The 17,228-nt window shown below is 35.1% G+C and overlaps 1 protein-coding gene across 1 annotated transcript in view; it reads left to right on the top strand.

The window, feature by feature from the left end:
* USP31 (ubiquitin specific peptidase 31) overlaps positions 1-17,228 on the top strand; it is a 142,505-nt gene that overhangs the window by 39,397 nt on the left and 85,880 nt on the right. The window contains exons 2-3 of the mRNA XM_074280363.1: positions 13,738-13,875; positions 16,445-16,533. Of these exons, the coding sequence (XP_074136464.1) occupies positions 13,738-13,875; positions 16,445-16,533 (227 nt within the window). The remainder of the gene's footprint in view (positions 1-13,737; positions 13,876-16,444; positions 16,534-17,228) is intronic.

Below are 17,228 nucleotides of genomic sequence, written 5' to 3'. Positions count from 1 at the left end.
TTTTTTGGACTATTCCACCTTTTTCCCTTCCTTGATTATCTTTCCTTCCCTTTCCCATATCTGTTCTCATAGCAAAATATTCTTTGCTATCTCCAAAGTTGACCCCCACACCCAAGCTAGCCTTCCTATAAGTTGTTTTGTACTTTGAATTTGCCCTTCTGCTCCTCACCATCAGACATAAGCTCCCAAGTAGGTTTAAATTCTTCAAAGACATTGATATGACAGTTTGATTAAACACATGGCCACTAATAAGATGTGAAGGACTATTAGATTTAGTACCTTTTAGTTTCTTTGGATTGGTCTTCTTGTCTTAAGGCTTTCTCCTCTCCAGTCTATCCTCTACTCAGCTGCCAGAGCCTGACCATATCACTCCTTTACTTACTAAACTCCAGTGGCTATTTTTAACTTCCAAGACCAAAAATAAAACCCTTAGTTTGATCTTTAACTATACCCTGACTCCTTCCCACCTTTCCAGTCTTCTTACATTTTATACCTCTCCATATACCATACAGTCTAGTCATACTAGAGAATTGGAATTTTTTGTATACAACACTCCTTGATCTAGTGTTTTCAGTGACTATCCCCCTGTTTAGACTCTCACCCTCTTTAATCCACCTCCTGACTTCTTTGACTTCATTCAAGATTCAATTTAGATCCACTTTTTTGTTAGAGAACTTTCCCAACTACCCCTTCCCTACTGTAGTTTGAGCTTTTGTTCTGATTACCTATCATTTTACTTCTTGACTGTACATAGCCATTTACATGTTCGTTCTCTTCCCTGTTAGAAAGTGAGCCCTTTGGGGGCAAAGTCCATGTTTTTGCCTTTTTATAGAGCAAGTATTTAATAAATACTTGTTTATTAATTATTCCTTAAAAGAGGAATTTTCTTACTTGAGTTTCCCAAGTAGTGCAATGTATAGAGGAGATTTTTGAGTTTAGAAACCTCTGGTGCAGCTCCTAATCTTCTTCTACCCCCACTTCCACCCTCACTCCCAACCATTCTTTGTAGAGATGCTCTGTGTTCGGTGGGGCTCAGGAAAAAGTCACAGGGGGAAGAGACACAGAAGCCACAGTAAATATGAAAAACCTTGACTGAAATAGTTAAGTCATTATTGAAAGTTTCAACTTGCAATTATTCTGTATGGAGAAATGGTAGGGGTGGGGAAAGAATCTTGAAAGGCCATGGGAAAGGGAATTTAATAGCTCTTTTATTAAGTATGTTGAGAACTTCAGCAGCAAGAATACCTGCCCTGCCCCCATAGCTAAAGGCTGACTCCAAGTAATTATACAGTGTAATAATTCCTTAATCTTCCCCACATTAGGTTTAGAGTGAATCCCTGTGGAGCTTGTTGGGGCTTCATTTTGTAAAGTTCATTGGCCTATTTCTTAAAGGAAATACCCTTACCTGTGCTCCTCTTTAGATACCTGAAAATTAAATAAACAAATCAGAGACTTTTAGAGTAAAAATATTTAGAATAAATTGTCCAGGACTAGAAGCCATAAAGGGAAAATTAACTGTGGGTTTATAAGTTTAAGAATTTAAAGAAGGGGAGTATTTGAAAGTAATTCTGAGAAGAATTAGAATTAGAAGAAAATATAAAAAATATATATCATCAATAAAGTTTTGGTGTCCAAGAACAACCCACCCCTAGAATGTTAGATAAGGTTGTTGTTCTTATATAATTCAAATAGGTCAGAGTTTGAAAAAAATCAAGCCTAAATTCCACCAGCCCTCTCAGCCAACTGGCTTTAAGAAGAGGACCTCACTCCTAAACTCCTTCACAATCATGAAGGCATAAATATATTTTTTAATCACCAATGTATCTCTTCTCGTCTTTCCCTTAAATAAAAATTAAGAGAAAACCCCCCTTCCCTCAATACATTAAAACTAATCAACATTTCAAAAAAGTCTGATGTTGCCATGTAGTGTTCTTCATCTTTTCAAAGAATTAGGTTAGGGAGAGGTCTTCCCATATTTTTTCAGGCATTAAAACTTTTTTTCAAAATATCATTTTAACAATTTTTCTTGATAATTATTTGTATTTTTTGTTATCTCTTTATTAGACTCTGAGCTCCATAAAGACAAGAATTGTATTTTCCTCCTAAATTTTATTTACCTTTGCATCTATTCCAGTACTCTCCATACTTTAGGTATATAATAAATATTTGTAGTTATACTGTGTATACTGTGTATAGGGTTGTGAGTCTCTATGCAAAAATATGTTCTAACTGTTGCTCTCTTTATATTTTTGTGTCTTTGAAGGATGACGATAGAAAACTGAGTAGAATGGAATGTAATAAACATTTATTTAGCATTTACTGTATACCAAGCTCTGTGCTAAGTGCTTCTTCGCAAATATTGCAAATAGGGGCAGCTAGGTGGCACAGTGGATAGAGTACCACCCCTGAAGTCAGGAGGACCTGAGTTCAAATGTGACCTCAGTCACTTAACACTTCTTAGCTGTGTGATCCTGGGCAAGTCACTTACCCCCAATTGCCTCAGCAAAAACAACCCCCCCCCAAACCCACATATTATCTCATTTGATAATCATGTGAAATGACTCAGTAGTGTCTCAGTGATCTCTAATACTAGGGAGTAGAGGCAGAGATATTCTTTGAGTTTAAGGCACTGAGCTACACTAAGCTGACTTTAAATTCTGCACTGATACGGCCAGCCTCTGAGAGTTGGGGATGGGCAGAGAATGCTGCCCTACTACTTTGCTTAAAGAGGGGCAAAATGGCCCGTGTTGAAAATGTATTTTCATCCTAGGCAACATAAGAGAATGCAGTCTATGTAAGGAAGAAAAGAATGAAGAGATGGAAGAGGGAAGAAAAAAAGAATGAAGAAAGGAAGGACAGACTAAGCAGTAGAGGCGTAACAAATCAAAGCTATACCTGTGGCAGTTTCAGTTTCATAGAGAAGCCTGGAAGCATCAAGGAGAATCACACCATGTATGCTTTCATCCCTGTAGGGGAGTTAGAGAGGGAAAATAGATCCTTAGGACATGAACCTTGGGACATAGGACCTATGTAAAGTCCTATTCACAGAGGCTAGTTTTAGCTCTTCCCAGAGGAAGGCTTCTAACACATTAGCAAGATGTACTACTGAGGATTTATGGAGCCAGCCAACAAACATTTATTGTTTGCTATGTGCTAAACTTTGTGATAAGTACTGCAACTACAGATCCAAGTAGAAAGTCATTGCCTTCTAGGAATTCACAATCTAAAGGGGAAAAGATAATACCAAAAGGGAAAGTGAAAAGGAGAAGAGGAGAGACAAAGACTAGATGCTGGGACCTGGTAGAAGAAATTTGTAATGCAGCTTGAAGAGGTTACAAGGGAACATAAATAAGAACTCTGGAATTAGAAGATTTATATGGGTTTTAATCTGCACTGATGGGAGCTCTACTCTAAATATGTAAGAGATTTAATTCAGTGCAACAGAAATTTATTAAGAACCTTCTGTGTGCCAGATACTGGAAATAGAAAGATCAAATTGACATAGTTTTCTGCTCTTAATGGGTAAATTTTATTGGATGGGATGCAACACATACGTAATTAAAGATAAAGGTAATTTTAAGAAGAAGGAGAGTTACTAATAATAGTAATCAGGTAAAGCCTTTTGTAGGAAATGACACATGTGTGTTTTGATGAAAACTAGGGAGTTTAATCAAAGAATTTATTAAGTTTCTTTGTACTAAGCACCACACTAGATTTACAGAAGAAAAATGAAAGTCTCCGACCTCAAGGACTTGATAATCTAAGAGAAGGAAGTGATGAATGAAATCATTATTGAGGGAACCATTTTATGCAAAAGTATGGAGATGGGATATAAACTATTACATGTATCAACAGAGTGTGTTTCAAGGGAGAATAATATGAAATAAGAATGGAAAGATAGGAGCAAAACTTATTTACAAGGATTTTTGAATTCTAGTCTCAAGATTTTGTATTTTATTCTAAAGATCATCTGGAAGGAAGCATTTGTTATTTATGCTTCTGTTTATTTGGTCTTTTAATTAGAGTAGTTTCAAGATGAGATGAATTTTCCAGCTGTTTCTTTAGCTTAATATTAACATTGAATCAGAGCATGATTTGTGGTGAGCCAGCCTAGTCATCCTTGATTTTGATGGTGATTTGCTGGTTGTTGGAGAGTGATTAAACTTGTGCTGCTTGGTTCCAAAGTTCTTCAAGTGGAAACTATATGTCCATTTGTAGAGTTGTAGAGATGATTTTTGTTCAGATGCAGATTGGAATAGATGGCATTAGAGGTACATTCCAGTTCTAAGTCTATGACTAATTCTCCTTGTCTAATGCCTAGTGTTGGACTTGCCTTCTTGTTGGTATCTTGCTTTCCTTTGGCTGTAGAATGTTTGGTGTGTCTGCTGCCATCTTTTCCCAGCCACGTTATTCAAGATTTAGTTTTTGTGAAGCTGTTCACAAATTCTATATTTAAGTCAACAAATATGTTTTACATTGATACATTAGAAACCCAGCTTCTTTCACAGCACAGCTCAGCTAATCACTTCCTTCAAAAGTCTTACTTGATCATTATTAGCACTCTTCCTCTTCTTGAAATTATTTTGTACATAACTGGCATGGTGTACACAAAATAGTCTTCCCCTTCAAGGCTCTGGAGTCTCTGGGGGGAGGGGTATGGGTGTATGTGAGATAAGACTTGTGTACATGAGGCTGATAAGATCAGGGCAGGCATCCTAAAAGGAGGTGACATTTAAAGAAGGTCCTTAAGGATGTGTAGAATATGCTGTGGGTACTAGTGGAAAAGGTATTACAGACAAGGGGGGGATATATGAGGCATATTAAAAAGACAAGTAGGTTTCTAGTCCAGCTGACTGCATAAGAATGAGGGGAGGTGAGACTAGTTCAGAGTCTTGAAGGCCTTGGTAAAGGAATATGGACTTTGTCAAGTAATGAGGGATTCCATTGACAATTCTGAGAAGGGGAATAACATGCTCTAAAGTGTGATTAAGGTGGTTCAGGAATTATTTACTTTTTAAAATTATAAAGCAGCGCTAAGAGACTTTAAATGTATAGGGGACCAGCATTCTAGATCTTCAGAAGACTTGGGTCCTGGCTTTGCTGTTTACTATCTGTGAAGGTCCTGGCTAGCTCCTCTGAAGGGCTCAGAATAAGTCCTTGTCAAGATAAGCAAAAGCCCACATTGTGGGCGCCAAATTGTAAAGTTCTGATCATTTCTCAGTTGTAATCCTTCTCTGGGAGGAGGTTTCTTTTCTCTGTGAATCTTTTTCTCTGTCCTCTTCACTTGCGAATCCACAGGGAGTCTTCTCCTTGACCCAATCCAGAACTGATTTTCCAGACTCTAACTTCTTCTTTTATCCTCCCAGAGAATGGGCGTGGAATAATCCAGGAGCTTGTGGGAAAAATACTTCAATCAATGAACTTGCTCCTCTTATACATGTAAGCTCCTCCCCAGAAGTTCAAAGGGGGTAAAACTTAAAGGCCGGAACTAGAGAATTGTTAAATACCGACTTAGCACTTAGTAAGAACCTAATATCTCATTATCTCATTAGCACTTAGTAAGAACCTAACAGATATGTATCTGCTAATAGGAAAGTTACTTAACTTTTTGTCTTTTATCTCATTTGTAAAATGGGAATAATATTTTAGCTTCCTAAAATACTGCCTGGTTATAAGGAAAGTTCTTTACATAAAAACCTTGAATTTTTATATAAGGCTAAGGAGAAAAAGTGGCAATTTTAAAACTCAACAATTGTTTCCTGTCAGCAGACATTGATTAAGTGCCTATGATGGGCCAGGCACTTTGCTAAGTGTTGTACACTTTGGGTATACCAAGAAAGAGAAAAACACCATCTGCTTTCAAGTAGCCCAGATTTGCTTTTGGTAACCTTGAGTTTGCATTCTGGTTCTGTTATTTGCTACCTGTGTGATCTTGAAACTATCACTTCCCTTTGAAGACTTCACTTTGCTTAGCTATAAAATGAGAGGGAATTAGATTAGATGATTTATAAAGTCCTGTTATTTTATATTACTTCAGCTGCAACTACTGCCAAATCTAGAGAAGATGGGTTGGAAGATATACGAAAATGACAGTATTAGGGGAGGGGTACAATGGGTAGGACTTTATTGAGTGTTCCCAGAGAAGTCCTGAAGAATCTGAATACTTATAGTGTGGCTTGAGGTACCCGGATAGCTTGGAGACCTGGTTTTGGTGCAGTTTATGTTCTAAATCAATATGGCTGATAATCAGTCACACATAATGTTGAGGACTCAAGAAAGGATGATATTGGAGTCCTTATGAGAGAGTTATCGATAAACTTATTTATTCTGAGTATTCTAGGTTCATGGCAGGATAATATACAAAAAACAAAGGTATCCTGAATGATTACTAGCTAACCCTCATAACTTTAATTTTTCTAAGGCATTTTATACATATCATCTCATTTGATTTTCATATAACTCGATTAAACAGGTGTTGTTATTCTGTTAAATTTTATGTATTCAGAATTAAGGTTAAGGGACATTAAGTAATTTTCCCCGACCATTTTTCTGACTAGTCCTCTATTCACTGTACCATTAGCTTCCTATGAAATGAGTGTAGGGTTAATTCTCCTTTTCTTCCCACTAATGCTTGTCTGTTGTCAATTATACATATACACATTGTTGCTCTCAGTAGAAATAGCTGCATATTGATTTAAATCTAAGTTGATGCCCAAATAACTGGAAACTCTTTGTAAAAATGGGGTTTGATCCAAATACTGTACATTAAAGAAATTTCTCAGCACAAATCAATATTAGCAGAATTGGGAAAGAAACAAATGAAAGCAACTCCCTTCTCTCTAAGGGAAGCAAATTTATGGAAATCTAGTTTTTCTTTCTTGTACCTTGTTCTCTTTTTTTGCAGATTTATTCTGGGTTGATTGTGACAGTCGCTTTATAAATGTGTTGACTGTAAGCTGGAGTTTTAGTTTTATTTGGCCATGTTATAATTTAATCTTAATTTAAAGATAAAGTATTAGGTAGAGAAAGGGATTAAGAAGAGAGATGTTGTATCCCAACTGCTTTCTGAATGAAGTTCATAAAGGTGAAGAAGGATAGGAGCCTTTTTAAGACAAAAGTCAATGTAGGTGGGTGACCTGAGCTGACCCTAAGCTTGGCACTAGAAAAATTATTGTATTTATATACCACAGGGGTAAGACTGTGGCTTGACTTTCATCTCTGGGTAGCAGAGATGCTTAGTCCAGTTTAAATTTTTTAAATAATATTTATGAATACCACAAGTATTTATAAAGAGAACAATGCAATTTCACCCCCCCCCCCAAATAGAGCAACTTCATATCAATTTGATGATGGACATGTCTCCTAAGACCCGTCTTTGTATCTGCTCACTATTTTTCTTCATTTCTTAGCCTTCTTTGTTTTCTTTAGCATCCCAGCAGAGGCAAGCAGCACAGAGTTGTCTCTCATATCCTGCAACTTGATCCTTTCTCATAATACTGGAATATGATCTTGAATTCCCCTTCCATTCCTCAGTAGTAAGTCTTAGTCAGATTACCTGGAAATTGCAATTAATTGGAATGTTTTAGAATCTATATTTCAGGAAAAGATACAATTTTCAACAAAATAAGCGGTAACTTTTTATATACTCCAGTAATCTATGATATACTTGACTTTAATAATCAATTATCAAGCATTTATTAAGTGTTTATTCTTTAATAGGCATTATTCTGAATTCTGGAAATATGAATAAAGGCAAAAACTGTCTCTGCTTATTTAAAAAACTCTCATTCTAACATGATGGAGGTGGGAAGATAATATGTTAAGTACATACATTATATACCCAGAGTAAATGGAAAGTAATCTCAATAGGAAAAGCACTAGTACATAGGGGGTGACGTGGCAGAGGACTAGGGAAAGCCTTTTTTAGGATTTGAGCTGAATCTTATAGGAGGCCAGCAAGCAAAAACAACAAAAAACAAACCCCCAAACAATTAAGCCTACATTTACAAATACTTACATTTAAAAAATGTATAACAACATCCAAACACTCATAAGAGATTAAGAATTTACTTTTTAATTTACAAAAATAAAGTTTCTTCCTTGCTAACTCACCATCATTAAAAAAAGAAAACAAAACAAAACTCTTGTAACAAATATACACATAATCAATTTAAAAAATCTTCCATTGGCCATATCAAAAATTATATCTCATTCTCTTGAATCTAGTAGCTGTCTGTCAGAAGGTGGCATTATTAGTGGCAGTATTAGTCCTTTGCTATTATGGCTGATCATTACATTGATCAATGTACTTAAGACTTTGAAGTTATAAGTTTCTTTACAGTGTTGCTGTTATTGTATAAATTGCTCTCCTTGTTTTGCTTACTTCACTCTGTATCTGTTCACTTGAATTTTCTCAGGTTTCAATGAAACTGTGCATTATATCGTTTCTTGTGGCACAATAGTATTCCATTCCTTTCATAAATGAGAACTAGATACTGAGTGCCTTTGAGGGAAGGAATGGTTGAGAGTATGAGAGATTTAATGTGATACCTAGGTTTGAAGCCTGGGAGACTGGGAAGATGATAGTACCCTTGACCATAATAGAGAAGTTAGGAAGAGGGTAGTATTTGGAGGAAAAGATAATAAATTCAGTTTTGGACATAATGAGTTTAAGATGCCTGAGACATTCAGTTTGAGATGTCCAAAAGGCAATTGTAGATACAAGACTGGATGTCAGGAAAGAGGTTAGAACTGAACAAATAGATAATGGAAAATTGGAAGAAAATAGAATAGCTGAGGAGGGGGAGGGTTGGCATTAAGGAAGTGGAAGTGGAGGCAGCCTTATTTAGGCCAATATACTGAAGACTGATAGTTAAAAAAAAAAAAACCATCTAATTGCTTACCATCTTAGGGAGAGGGCAAGGGAAGGAAAGGATGGAAGGAGAGAATTTGCAGTTCAAAATTAAAAAAAAAGAATGTTAAAAAAATTTTTTGCATGTAATTGGGAAAGATAAAACATTATTCAAAAAAGAAATTAAGGAGCATCTAGGTGGCACAGTGGATAGAGCACTAGTCCTGAAGTCAAGAGGACCTGAGTTTAAATGTGGCCTTGGACACTTAATTTCTAGCTGTGTGACCTTGGGCAAGTTACTTAACCCCAATTGTCTCAGCAAAATAAATAAATAAACAAATAAAAATAAAGTACAAAAAAGAAATTAAATTAGAATATAAGATAGATGAAGGTTTATGGACAAATATAGTCTCCATTTTCCTTCTTTGTCCTTTCCTCCCAATAGTCATGCCTATTTTTAGGTGTTAAGGAATGAACCTAGGAGGAAATTTAATAAGATGGGAGAGAAATTTAGCAAATTTAGTATAAGCACCATCTATTGAATGCTATGTTTAAAGTAGTGTATTAGGGGCAAGTTAGAAAGATAAAAAATCATACAGTTCTTGACTTCAAAGAGCTTACTATCTACTGAAGTGGGTTGTTGGAAATATGTGCTTTAATAAGTATAATACAAGGTAGTACATGATGGGGACAAAGATTTGAAAGGCAGAGATGAAAAGGGAATACATTCCAGGCAGAGAGGGTGGATTATACAAATTCAGTGGTGAAAAATGACATATCAAGCTTGGAAACAACTTAGTAGTGAAGTTTGGAGAATATAATATAAGTTTGGAGTGCTTGAAGAGGAATAATGTGAATTAAAGTGGAGAGGGAGTTAGAAACCAAATTTGTGGGGCCCAGAATGAATGTTAATGTGTTTATAGTTTACCCTTTAGGCAATAGGGATCCATTGAATGTTTTTTGAGTAGGTTATATTTTTCCATTATAAAGATCATTTTGTCAGCTATATGAAGGTTGCACGAGAAAGAAGAGGAACTGGAAGTAAGGAGACTATTCTATCAGTGGAAGCAAGAGTTGATGAAGATATTAATGAGATAGTGCTATTATGAATATATGTGATATGTGAGAAAGAGTGGGCAAATAGAATCTACAGAATTTGTCAATAGAGTAAATGTGGGGTATAAGGAAGTTAAGAATCAGAGATGACTGAGGTTTTGAGGCTGGCTGACTGGAAGATCATGGCTTCAATAGAAATAGGAAAGCTTGGCGAAAGGCTGAATTTTTAGGGGATGATTAGTTCAGTTATAGAGATGTTAATTTTGATGTAATAGTAAAATATCTTGGTAGAGTAAGTAGTTGAAAGTTGGGATTGGTGTTGGATGTATAGATTTTGGATTCATCTGCATAAGAGTGAGCTTTGTATTTATGAAATGAATGAGACTACCAACAAAGAGAATAAAAATAACACAAGACTATTGATAGGACCTTGAGGATCATTTATTCTTAGGAATGAGAGGATAAAGTCATTGGGAGAAAAAAAGCAATTTGGAGAAACAGGTTTGGAGCAGGGAATTGGAAGTCAAGGGGAAAAGGAATATCTGCAAAAAATTAGGTGTACATCAATGTCAAATGCTACAAGATAGTTAAAGTACACGAGGGGGAAAATTGAAGAAATTAAAGATGTCTGAGGATATTATAACCTACCACAAGCCTGCAACAGTGAGTGAGTGTGTGTATGTATTGTTGGTTAAATGTTGATTAAAGTAGTCATTGAAATATTGGTTGAATTGAATTAAGAGCACAGAGAGAAGGGTCATAAATTGAAGGAGTTTGGACACATTTTTCTCTGATAACTGGAATAGAAGAATTTGGTCTTATTTAAAAATAACGATATACATTTCAAGAGTCTATACTAAATAGAGAGCCAACATTGAAACTAGGAAGATCTTGATTCAAGTTTGGCCTTTGACACATACTCAATCTGACTCTGGGCAAGTCCCTTCCACCTCTTTGTTAGTAAAATTTGCTTAATGACCTGAAATCTATCAATGGATATATCTTTGGGACTGTAGCTTTCCCTTAAGTATCTCTATACTATCCACAAATTGTTTGGGGCACTGATGTAAAATACTGTCCTCAAAGTCATACACACATATGTACATATATATGTGTATGTTATCCATCTCTCTCTCTCTTTATGAATCTATCTCTTGTTTTCCCTTTTTCTCTCAGAGTAATTTGTGAAGAAAGTGCTTTGCAGGCCTTTAAAACAGTACAAATATGAATTGCAATTGTCACATGGATTTTCTTGTTTGATTATTATGACATTACTGTTTGAATAGAGTGAATATTATCTTTTTATATAGAGATACAAGATAAGGGAGATAGAAAGCTGATAAGCATGAAAGCTTCAAACTTTTTAGTGAAGTTAAAAATGTTTCTTTAGTTGAGTAAGAATAGGATAGGAGGAATATTAAGATAATTCTTTTTTTTTTTTTTTTCCTGGCATTTAAAATAAAAGACATGCTAGAATTCAGAGGAGATTATAAAGTCTTATTTGAACCGATAGATATTAGGAAAGCTGTTTCTATTCTCTCTCTCTCTCTCTCTCTCTCTCTCTCTCTCTCTCTCTCTCTCTCTCTCTCTCTCTCTCTCTCTCTCTCTCTCTTTCTCTTTCTCTTTCTCCCCTCTCTCTTCTCTTTCTCAAATCCACCAACAAATCTGAATCTGTGTTGGCCCTGAAGAAGAATGCTTCTTCCTACTTTTGCAGAGATAGAGAACTATAAGTGCAGAATACTGTGTATACTGTTAGACTTTATACGTTGGGTAGCTTTGCTCAACTGCTTATTTCCCTTTTCATTCCTTAATGTAAGTCACGATTGTCTGGGTATATTATTTCTCTTCTGGAAATGAAAGTGACATGAAAACAGAAAATATTAATAAAAAGAAAAAAGGTAAAAACTAGAAAAAGACCTTAAAAAGCATTCCACAATTCTTTTGGATCTTAGGTGGTGCAGTAGATAGAACACTGGGCCTGGAGCCAGGAATATTCCTCTTTCTGAGTTCAAATTTTGGCCTCAAACACTTCTAGCTGTGTGACCCTGGGCAAGTCCCTGAAGTTTGCCTCAGTTTCCTCATCTCTAAAATGAAAAAGAGTAGTAAATGGCAACCACGCTAGTATCTTTGGCAAGAAAACTCCAGATGGGGCCATTGAAGAGTCATGACTGAAAATGACTGAACAACCCTATCAACAATTCCTTTTTTTCAATTGTCTTTGTCTCTGGGTGAAGGTGTTGTATTGGCTCAGGAAATACTAGGACTTCCTTTATTTCATGGTTTTTCAGATTGCTCTTTTTGCTTATCTCCTGGCAAAAAAATTTTTTTTCTCTTCAGGGAACCTAAAAATTCATTAGCTATGGATTTATGCCAAACTTGATTATTCTATACATATTCTACTTGGTATTTACTCTAAGTCAGTAAAACATTAATTTGAAAACTATGATTTTTCTCCTCTGTTGTTATTGGACCAGCTGGTAGCATCTTGTGCTTCATTTGATACTATCCCAATGTGTGTATTTAGTCTAATTTATTTTAAAAAATATTTATTGAATGCCAATTACATGCATAGTCTGATGCTCTTGTATACTTAGGAAGCATAAAGTCTCCTTGGATGCAATAAGAACTGAAAAAGATCTAAGAGTCTTAGTAGACTTGTAAGCTCATTGTGAATTAGCAGTATAATATGGCAGTCTTAAAAAACTAATTCAATCTTAGGCATAGATTACTATAATCCTTCAATACTTTCCCTTTTCAGATCTCATTTGGAATGTTAGATTCAGTTCTGAAGATCACAGTGTAAGGACATTGTTAACCTCTGTGTCCAGAGGAGGGCAACCAAGAGAGTTGAAGGTCTTGTATGGATATCATATGAGTATTGGCAGAAGGAATTGGGCTAATTTAGTTTGGAAAAAGAAGGCTCATGAAGACTTGATAGTTGTCTTCATGTATTTGAAAAGCATGTGTGTGTGTGCGCGCGTGCGCACGTGCACCTATGTGCTCACATACACACATGTATAGGGGAACTGGTCTTATTTGCATCCAGAGAGCATAATCAGGAGCAGTGGGTTGAATTTTAAAGAGAACAGCTTAGGCTTGATCTCTGAAAAACTTCTCAATAATTAGAGCACTGCCAAAGTGGGAATGGAGAGTGGGATCTATTTCTTTGGAGATCTTCAGGGAGAGGCCTCAACTACTTTTTGTTTCTTATGTTATAGAGGGAAATTCCTTTTGTGTTTGTGTTTTACTAGATGGCTGCTTTTCATCCTCAGATACTGTGATTCTTCTGAAGACAGAGTCATTTAAACTATACTGCAAAGCAGACTAGAGCCATAGTCCTTTATCTTGACAATTTCTCTTCATTTTTATGAACTATTTTTTTCCTTTAGAATAAAGAGAAAAAACATTTAATCCCTCTTCCACATGTAAAAACTAAGCAAGATGTGAACCAAAATGCTCTGGGGATTAAGAGATAGGAAAGCTTTCACATCATGTTGCAGAAAAGTCTTCATGAAGAAGGTTATATTTGACAAAAATGATTTCAATAAACAGAAATGGGGGGAAGGCATTTAGTAAGTCTCTCATTGTCTGGTAGGAATTTATCATTGTCTTTCACTTCTTGTATTTTTTTGAACTCTTTAATTTATTTTAGAAAGCAAGGTAAGTCCAAAAATTTTGAAAATAAACAAAACATTCAATTTCCAGACTGTTGAGCCAAGTATAAAACATTTGATGAAGTCTAGCATCCTGAATTTGGGGGAGTAGGGAAAGAGATAATTTATTTTTAAAAACAGAGCCATATTGATCTAGAATGATTTATATACTTTCAGAGTATTGTCTCAAAGAATGCCCTACAGTATCGAGGGAATTCCCAGCATGATGCCCAGGAATTTCTGCTATGGCTTTTGGACCGTGTGCATGAAGATCTCAACAATTTTGTGAAACAAAGTGGCCGACCTCCCTTGAAGGTAAGGGAATTTATTTGTTTCTTTCTCTTATTTGGTTGGAGGCCTAGTTTTTTAAAAGTACTCTGATCTAACATAAGTTCAAAGGCGTGGAAAGGAAGGCTGTTCTCCCAAATTGTTTTGCTTTTTTTTTTTTTTTTGCAGAGTCTGCTTTTAAGTAAATCAAAACAATAAAGAAAATAGATCTGGGTAAACTATAAACTATATGAGTATATAGTAAGGGCATTTCCTGTGCCTACAATTGTGCTTGTAATAGGATTAAAAAGATGTTTAAATATCAGATCATTAAACAAATAAGTGAAAATAAGTGAAAAAAAGTATGTATATGACATAACTATTAGAGTGAGTAATAGAGGTGATTCATACTGCTGGAGTTTAGAGAATTTAAGACATTGTGAACTGAATTGGCCCTTGGAACCTCTGTGGAAGAGGTAGGATTTGACTTAGGCCCTAAAGGAATGGAAAGAAGAATAGGAAAGGAGAATAATATTCCATGTAGGTAAAACTGTCTGAATAAAAGGCAGGATTTGGGAATTGTAATTGTATGTTTGAAGAGAGAAATGGTGAAGAGACAATGTGGCAGATTTCCATTTCATTACTTAGGTGATCAGTGATCAAACTCAATAAATGAATATCCTTTTTTTTCCTGATTTAAAAAAAAATTCTCAGTAGTTTTTTTATTTCCAATTACATGTAAAGATGGTTTCTTAAGATTTTTTTCTTAAGATTTTTAGTTCCAAATTTTTTTCCCTCCCTCCTTTACTCTCCCCTTCCCAACGCAACAAGCAATTTGATATAGGTTATACATGTACAATCATTTTAAACATTTTCCATATTAGTCATGCTATAGAAGAAAAGTCAGAACAAAAAGATAAAGAACAAAAATGATAAAGAAAAAGCAATAACAAAAAAGATGAAAATAGTATGCTTTGATCCATAATCAATCTCCATAGTTCTTTTTCTGGATGTGGATGGCATTTTTCATTCCAAGTCTATTGGAATTGTCTTGGATGACCACATTGCTGAGAAGAGCTAAGTCTATCATAGTTGATCATCACATAATCTTGCTGTTAGGGCAAGTAAGTGGTGCAGTGGTACACCAACCCTGAAGTCAGAAGAATCTGAATTCTCAGACACTTAAAACTTCCTAGCTGTGTGACCCTAGGTAAGTTGTTTAATCCCAAGTGCCTCAGCAAAAAGTAAATAAATAAATAAATACATAAATACATAATCTTGCTGTTACTGTGTACAAAGTTTTCCTGGTTATACTTACTTCATTCAGCATCAGTTTATGCAAGTCTTTTCAAGATTTTCTTAAATCAGTCTGCTCATCATTTCTCATGAAACAATGATATTCCATTATAGTAATATACCATAACTGAACCATTCCCCATTTGATGGGCATTTATTCAATTTCCAATTTTTTTGCCATGACAAAAAGAGCTGCTACAAATATTTTGCACATGTGGATCCTTTTCCTTTGCTTATGATCTCTTTGGGGTACAAACCCAGTAGAGACCTGTTGGATCAAAAGTTATGCACAGTTTTATAACCCTTTGGAAATAGTTCCAAATTGCTCTTCAGAATGGCTAGATCACTTCACAGTCCCACCAACAATGCATTAGTGTCCCAGTTTTCCTACATCTCCTCCAATATTATACATTATCTTTTTCTATTGTCTTAGCCAACTTTTAATAGATGTGAGTTGGTACTTCAGAGTTGTTTTAATTTGTGTTCTCTAATCAAAAGTTATTCAGAGCATTTTTTTCATTTAATATAAATGAATTTAATTTCTTAATCTGAAAATTGACTGTTCATGTCATTTGACTATTTAACAATTGGAGAATGACTTGTATTTTTATAAATTTTGACTTACTTTTCTATATATTTTAGAAATAGGACCAAAAACACTGACTGTAAAAATTATTTCCCAGCTTTCTGCTTCCCTTCTAATTTTAATTGTATTGGTTTTGTTTGTGCAAATCCTTTTTAATTTAATGTAATCAAAATTATCCTTTTTGCATTCATAATGGCCTTTATATCTTGTTTGGTCATAAATCTTTCCTTTCTCCAAAGATCTGACAAGTAAATTATCTCTTGCTCTCCTGATTTGCTTATAGTATACCTTATGGAATACTTTTAAAATGTTCTTGTCTAAATTATGAACCCATTTTTATCTTATCTTGGTATAGACTATAAGATGTTAATCTATGCCTAGTTTAATTTCTGGAGCCAAGAAGACTTGAATTCAAATCCTGCCTTATATACTTTGTAAACCTTAATAAGTCAGCTACAGTCTTTCTGTCTCATTTTCATCATCTATAAAATAAAGAAAATTATAGCACCCACTTAATATGGTTGTTGTTACCAAATAGGATGATAATTTAAAGTACTTGGCAAACCCTAAAGTGCTCTCTAAGTTTTGGCTGCTGTTATTGTTCTTGTTACTGTTTCTGACATATATCTGACATAATCTTCTGTGGAAGTTTAGAAAATTTTTGTGAATTTTAAAGGTTAACCTCTAGTGAAGAACCGATGTTAATAGTTCAAAGCCTTGTTCTTTCTCTTCCAGCCTCCATTAGAGGATGATGTAGTACCTGAAGGACCCTCCTTTCCAGTCAGTAGCACTTTTGTACAAGAACTTTTTCAAGCCCAGTACAGGTATAGTATGTCATGGGTTTTGTGGAATGTGGGCAGTATTCGGAACCTCTGTTGTATTTAGGACAATGAGCCTCTTCTCATCTCTGCAGGAAAGGAACACTTCATGTGATACATACTAACAATTAGCTACACAGCCCTCTGTTTTGTTCTTTTAGTCTGGTAGTAGCTGATTCTTTGTTCTTTGCAAATATAGGAACACAAGAATTGTGACACTGAGTCAGTCCTATAGTCCATTCATCTCTGATAATGGTGAACATTGGGAAATATTTGTTTGTAGGATGTGATTTTTCATCAGGTTACCAAACTTCAATGATTGGGAATGTTTGCTCTTTGATATTTTAATTTTCTTTTACACTGAATTTACTTAATTCCTTTCCCCTTTAAAAAGGCACAAAACCATATTTTTATCATTGATGTCAACAATTGGGATAATGAATTTCATATACTTATGGTATACTGCTGTGAAAGTAATATAGGCCCCACAACTTTGGATGAAATTATATTATCCTTGGGTACAGTTTTCTCACCACAGGTGAAGATTTATACCTATTTGATACACTGTAGCTAAAGCATTTTATCTTAAAATTGAAGCTGAAAACAATTTACAGTAGATCCTTTAGGGAGGGGGGAAAGATGAGTTCAGATAGAATGTATCATTTACCTGGCTTAATCTATACATATATACACATGAGTAT

This window comes from Sminthopsis crassicaudata, chromosome 1, assembly GCF_048593235.1.
Source record: "Sminthopsis crassicaudata isolate SCR6 chromosome 1, ASM4859323v1, whole genome shotgun sequence".
In the NCBI taxonomy this organism is placed as follows: Eukaryota; Metazoa; Chordata; class Mammalia; order Dasyuromorphia; family Dasyuridae; genus Sminthopsis; species Sminthopsis crassicaudata.
The sequence above is the reverse complement of the archived record's forward strand: the minus strand, read 5'-3'. Positions and strand labels throughout refer to the sequence as shown.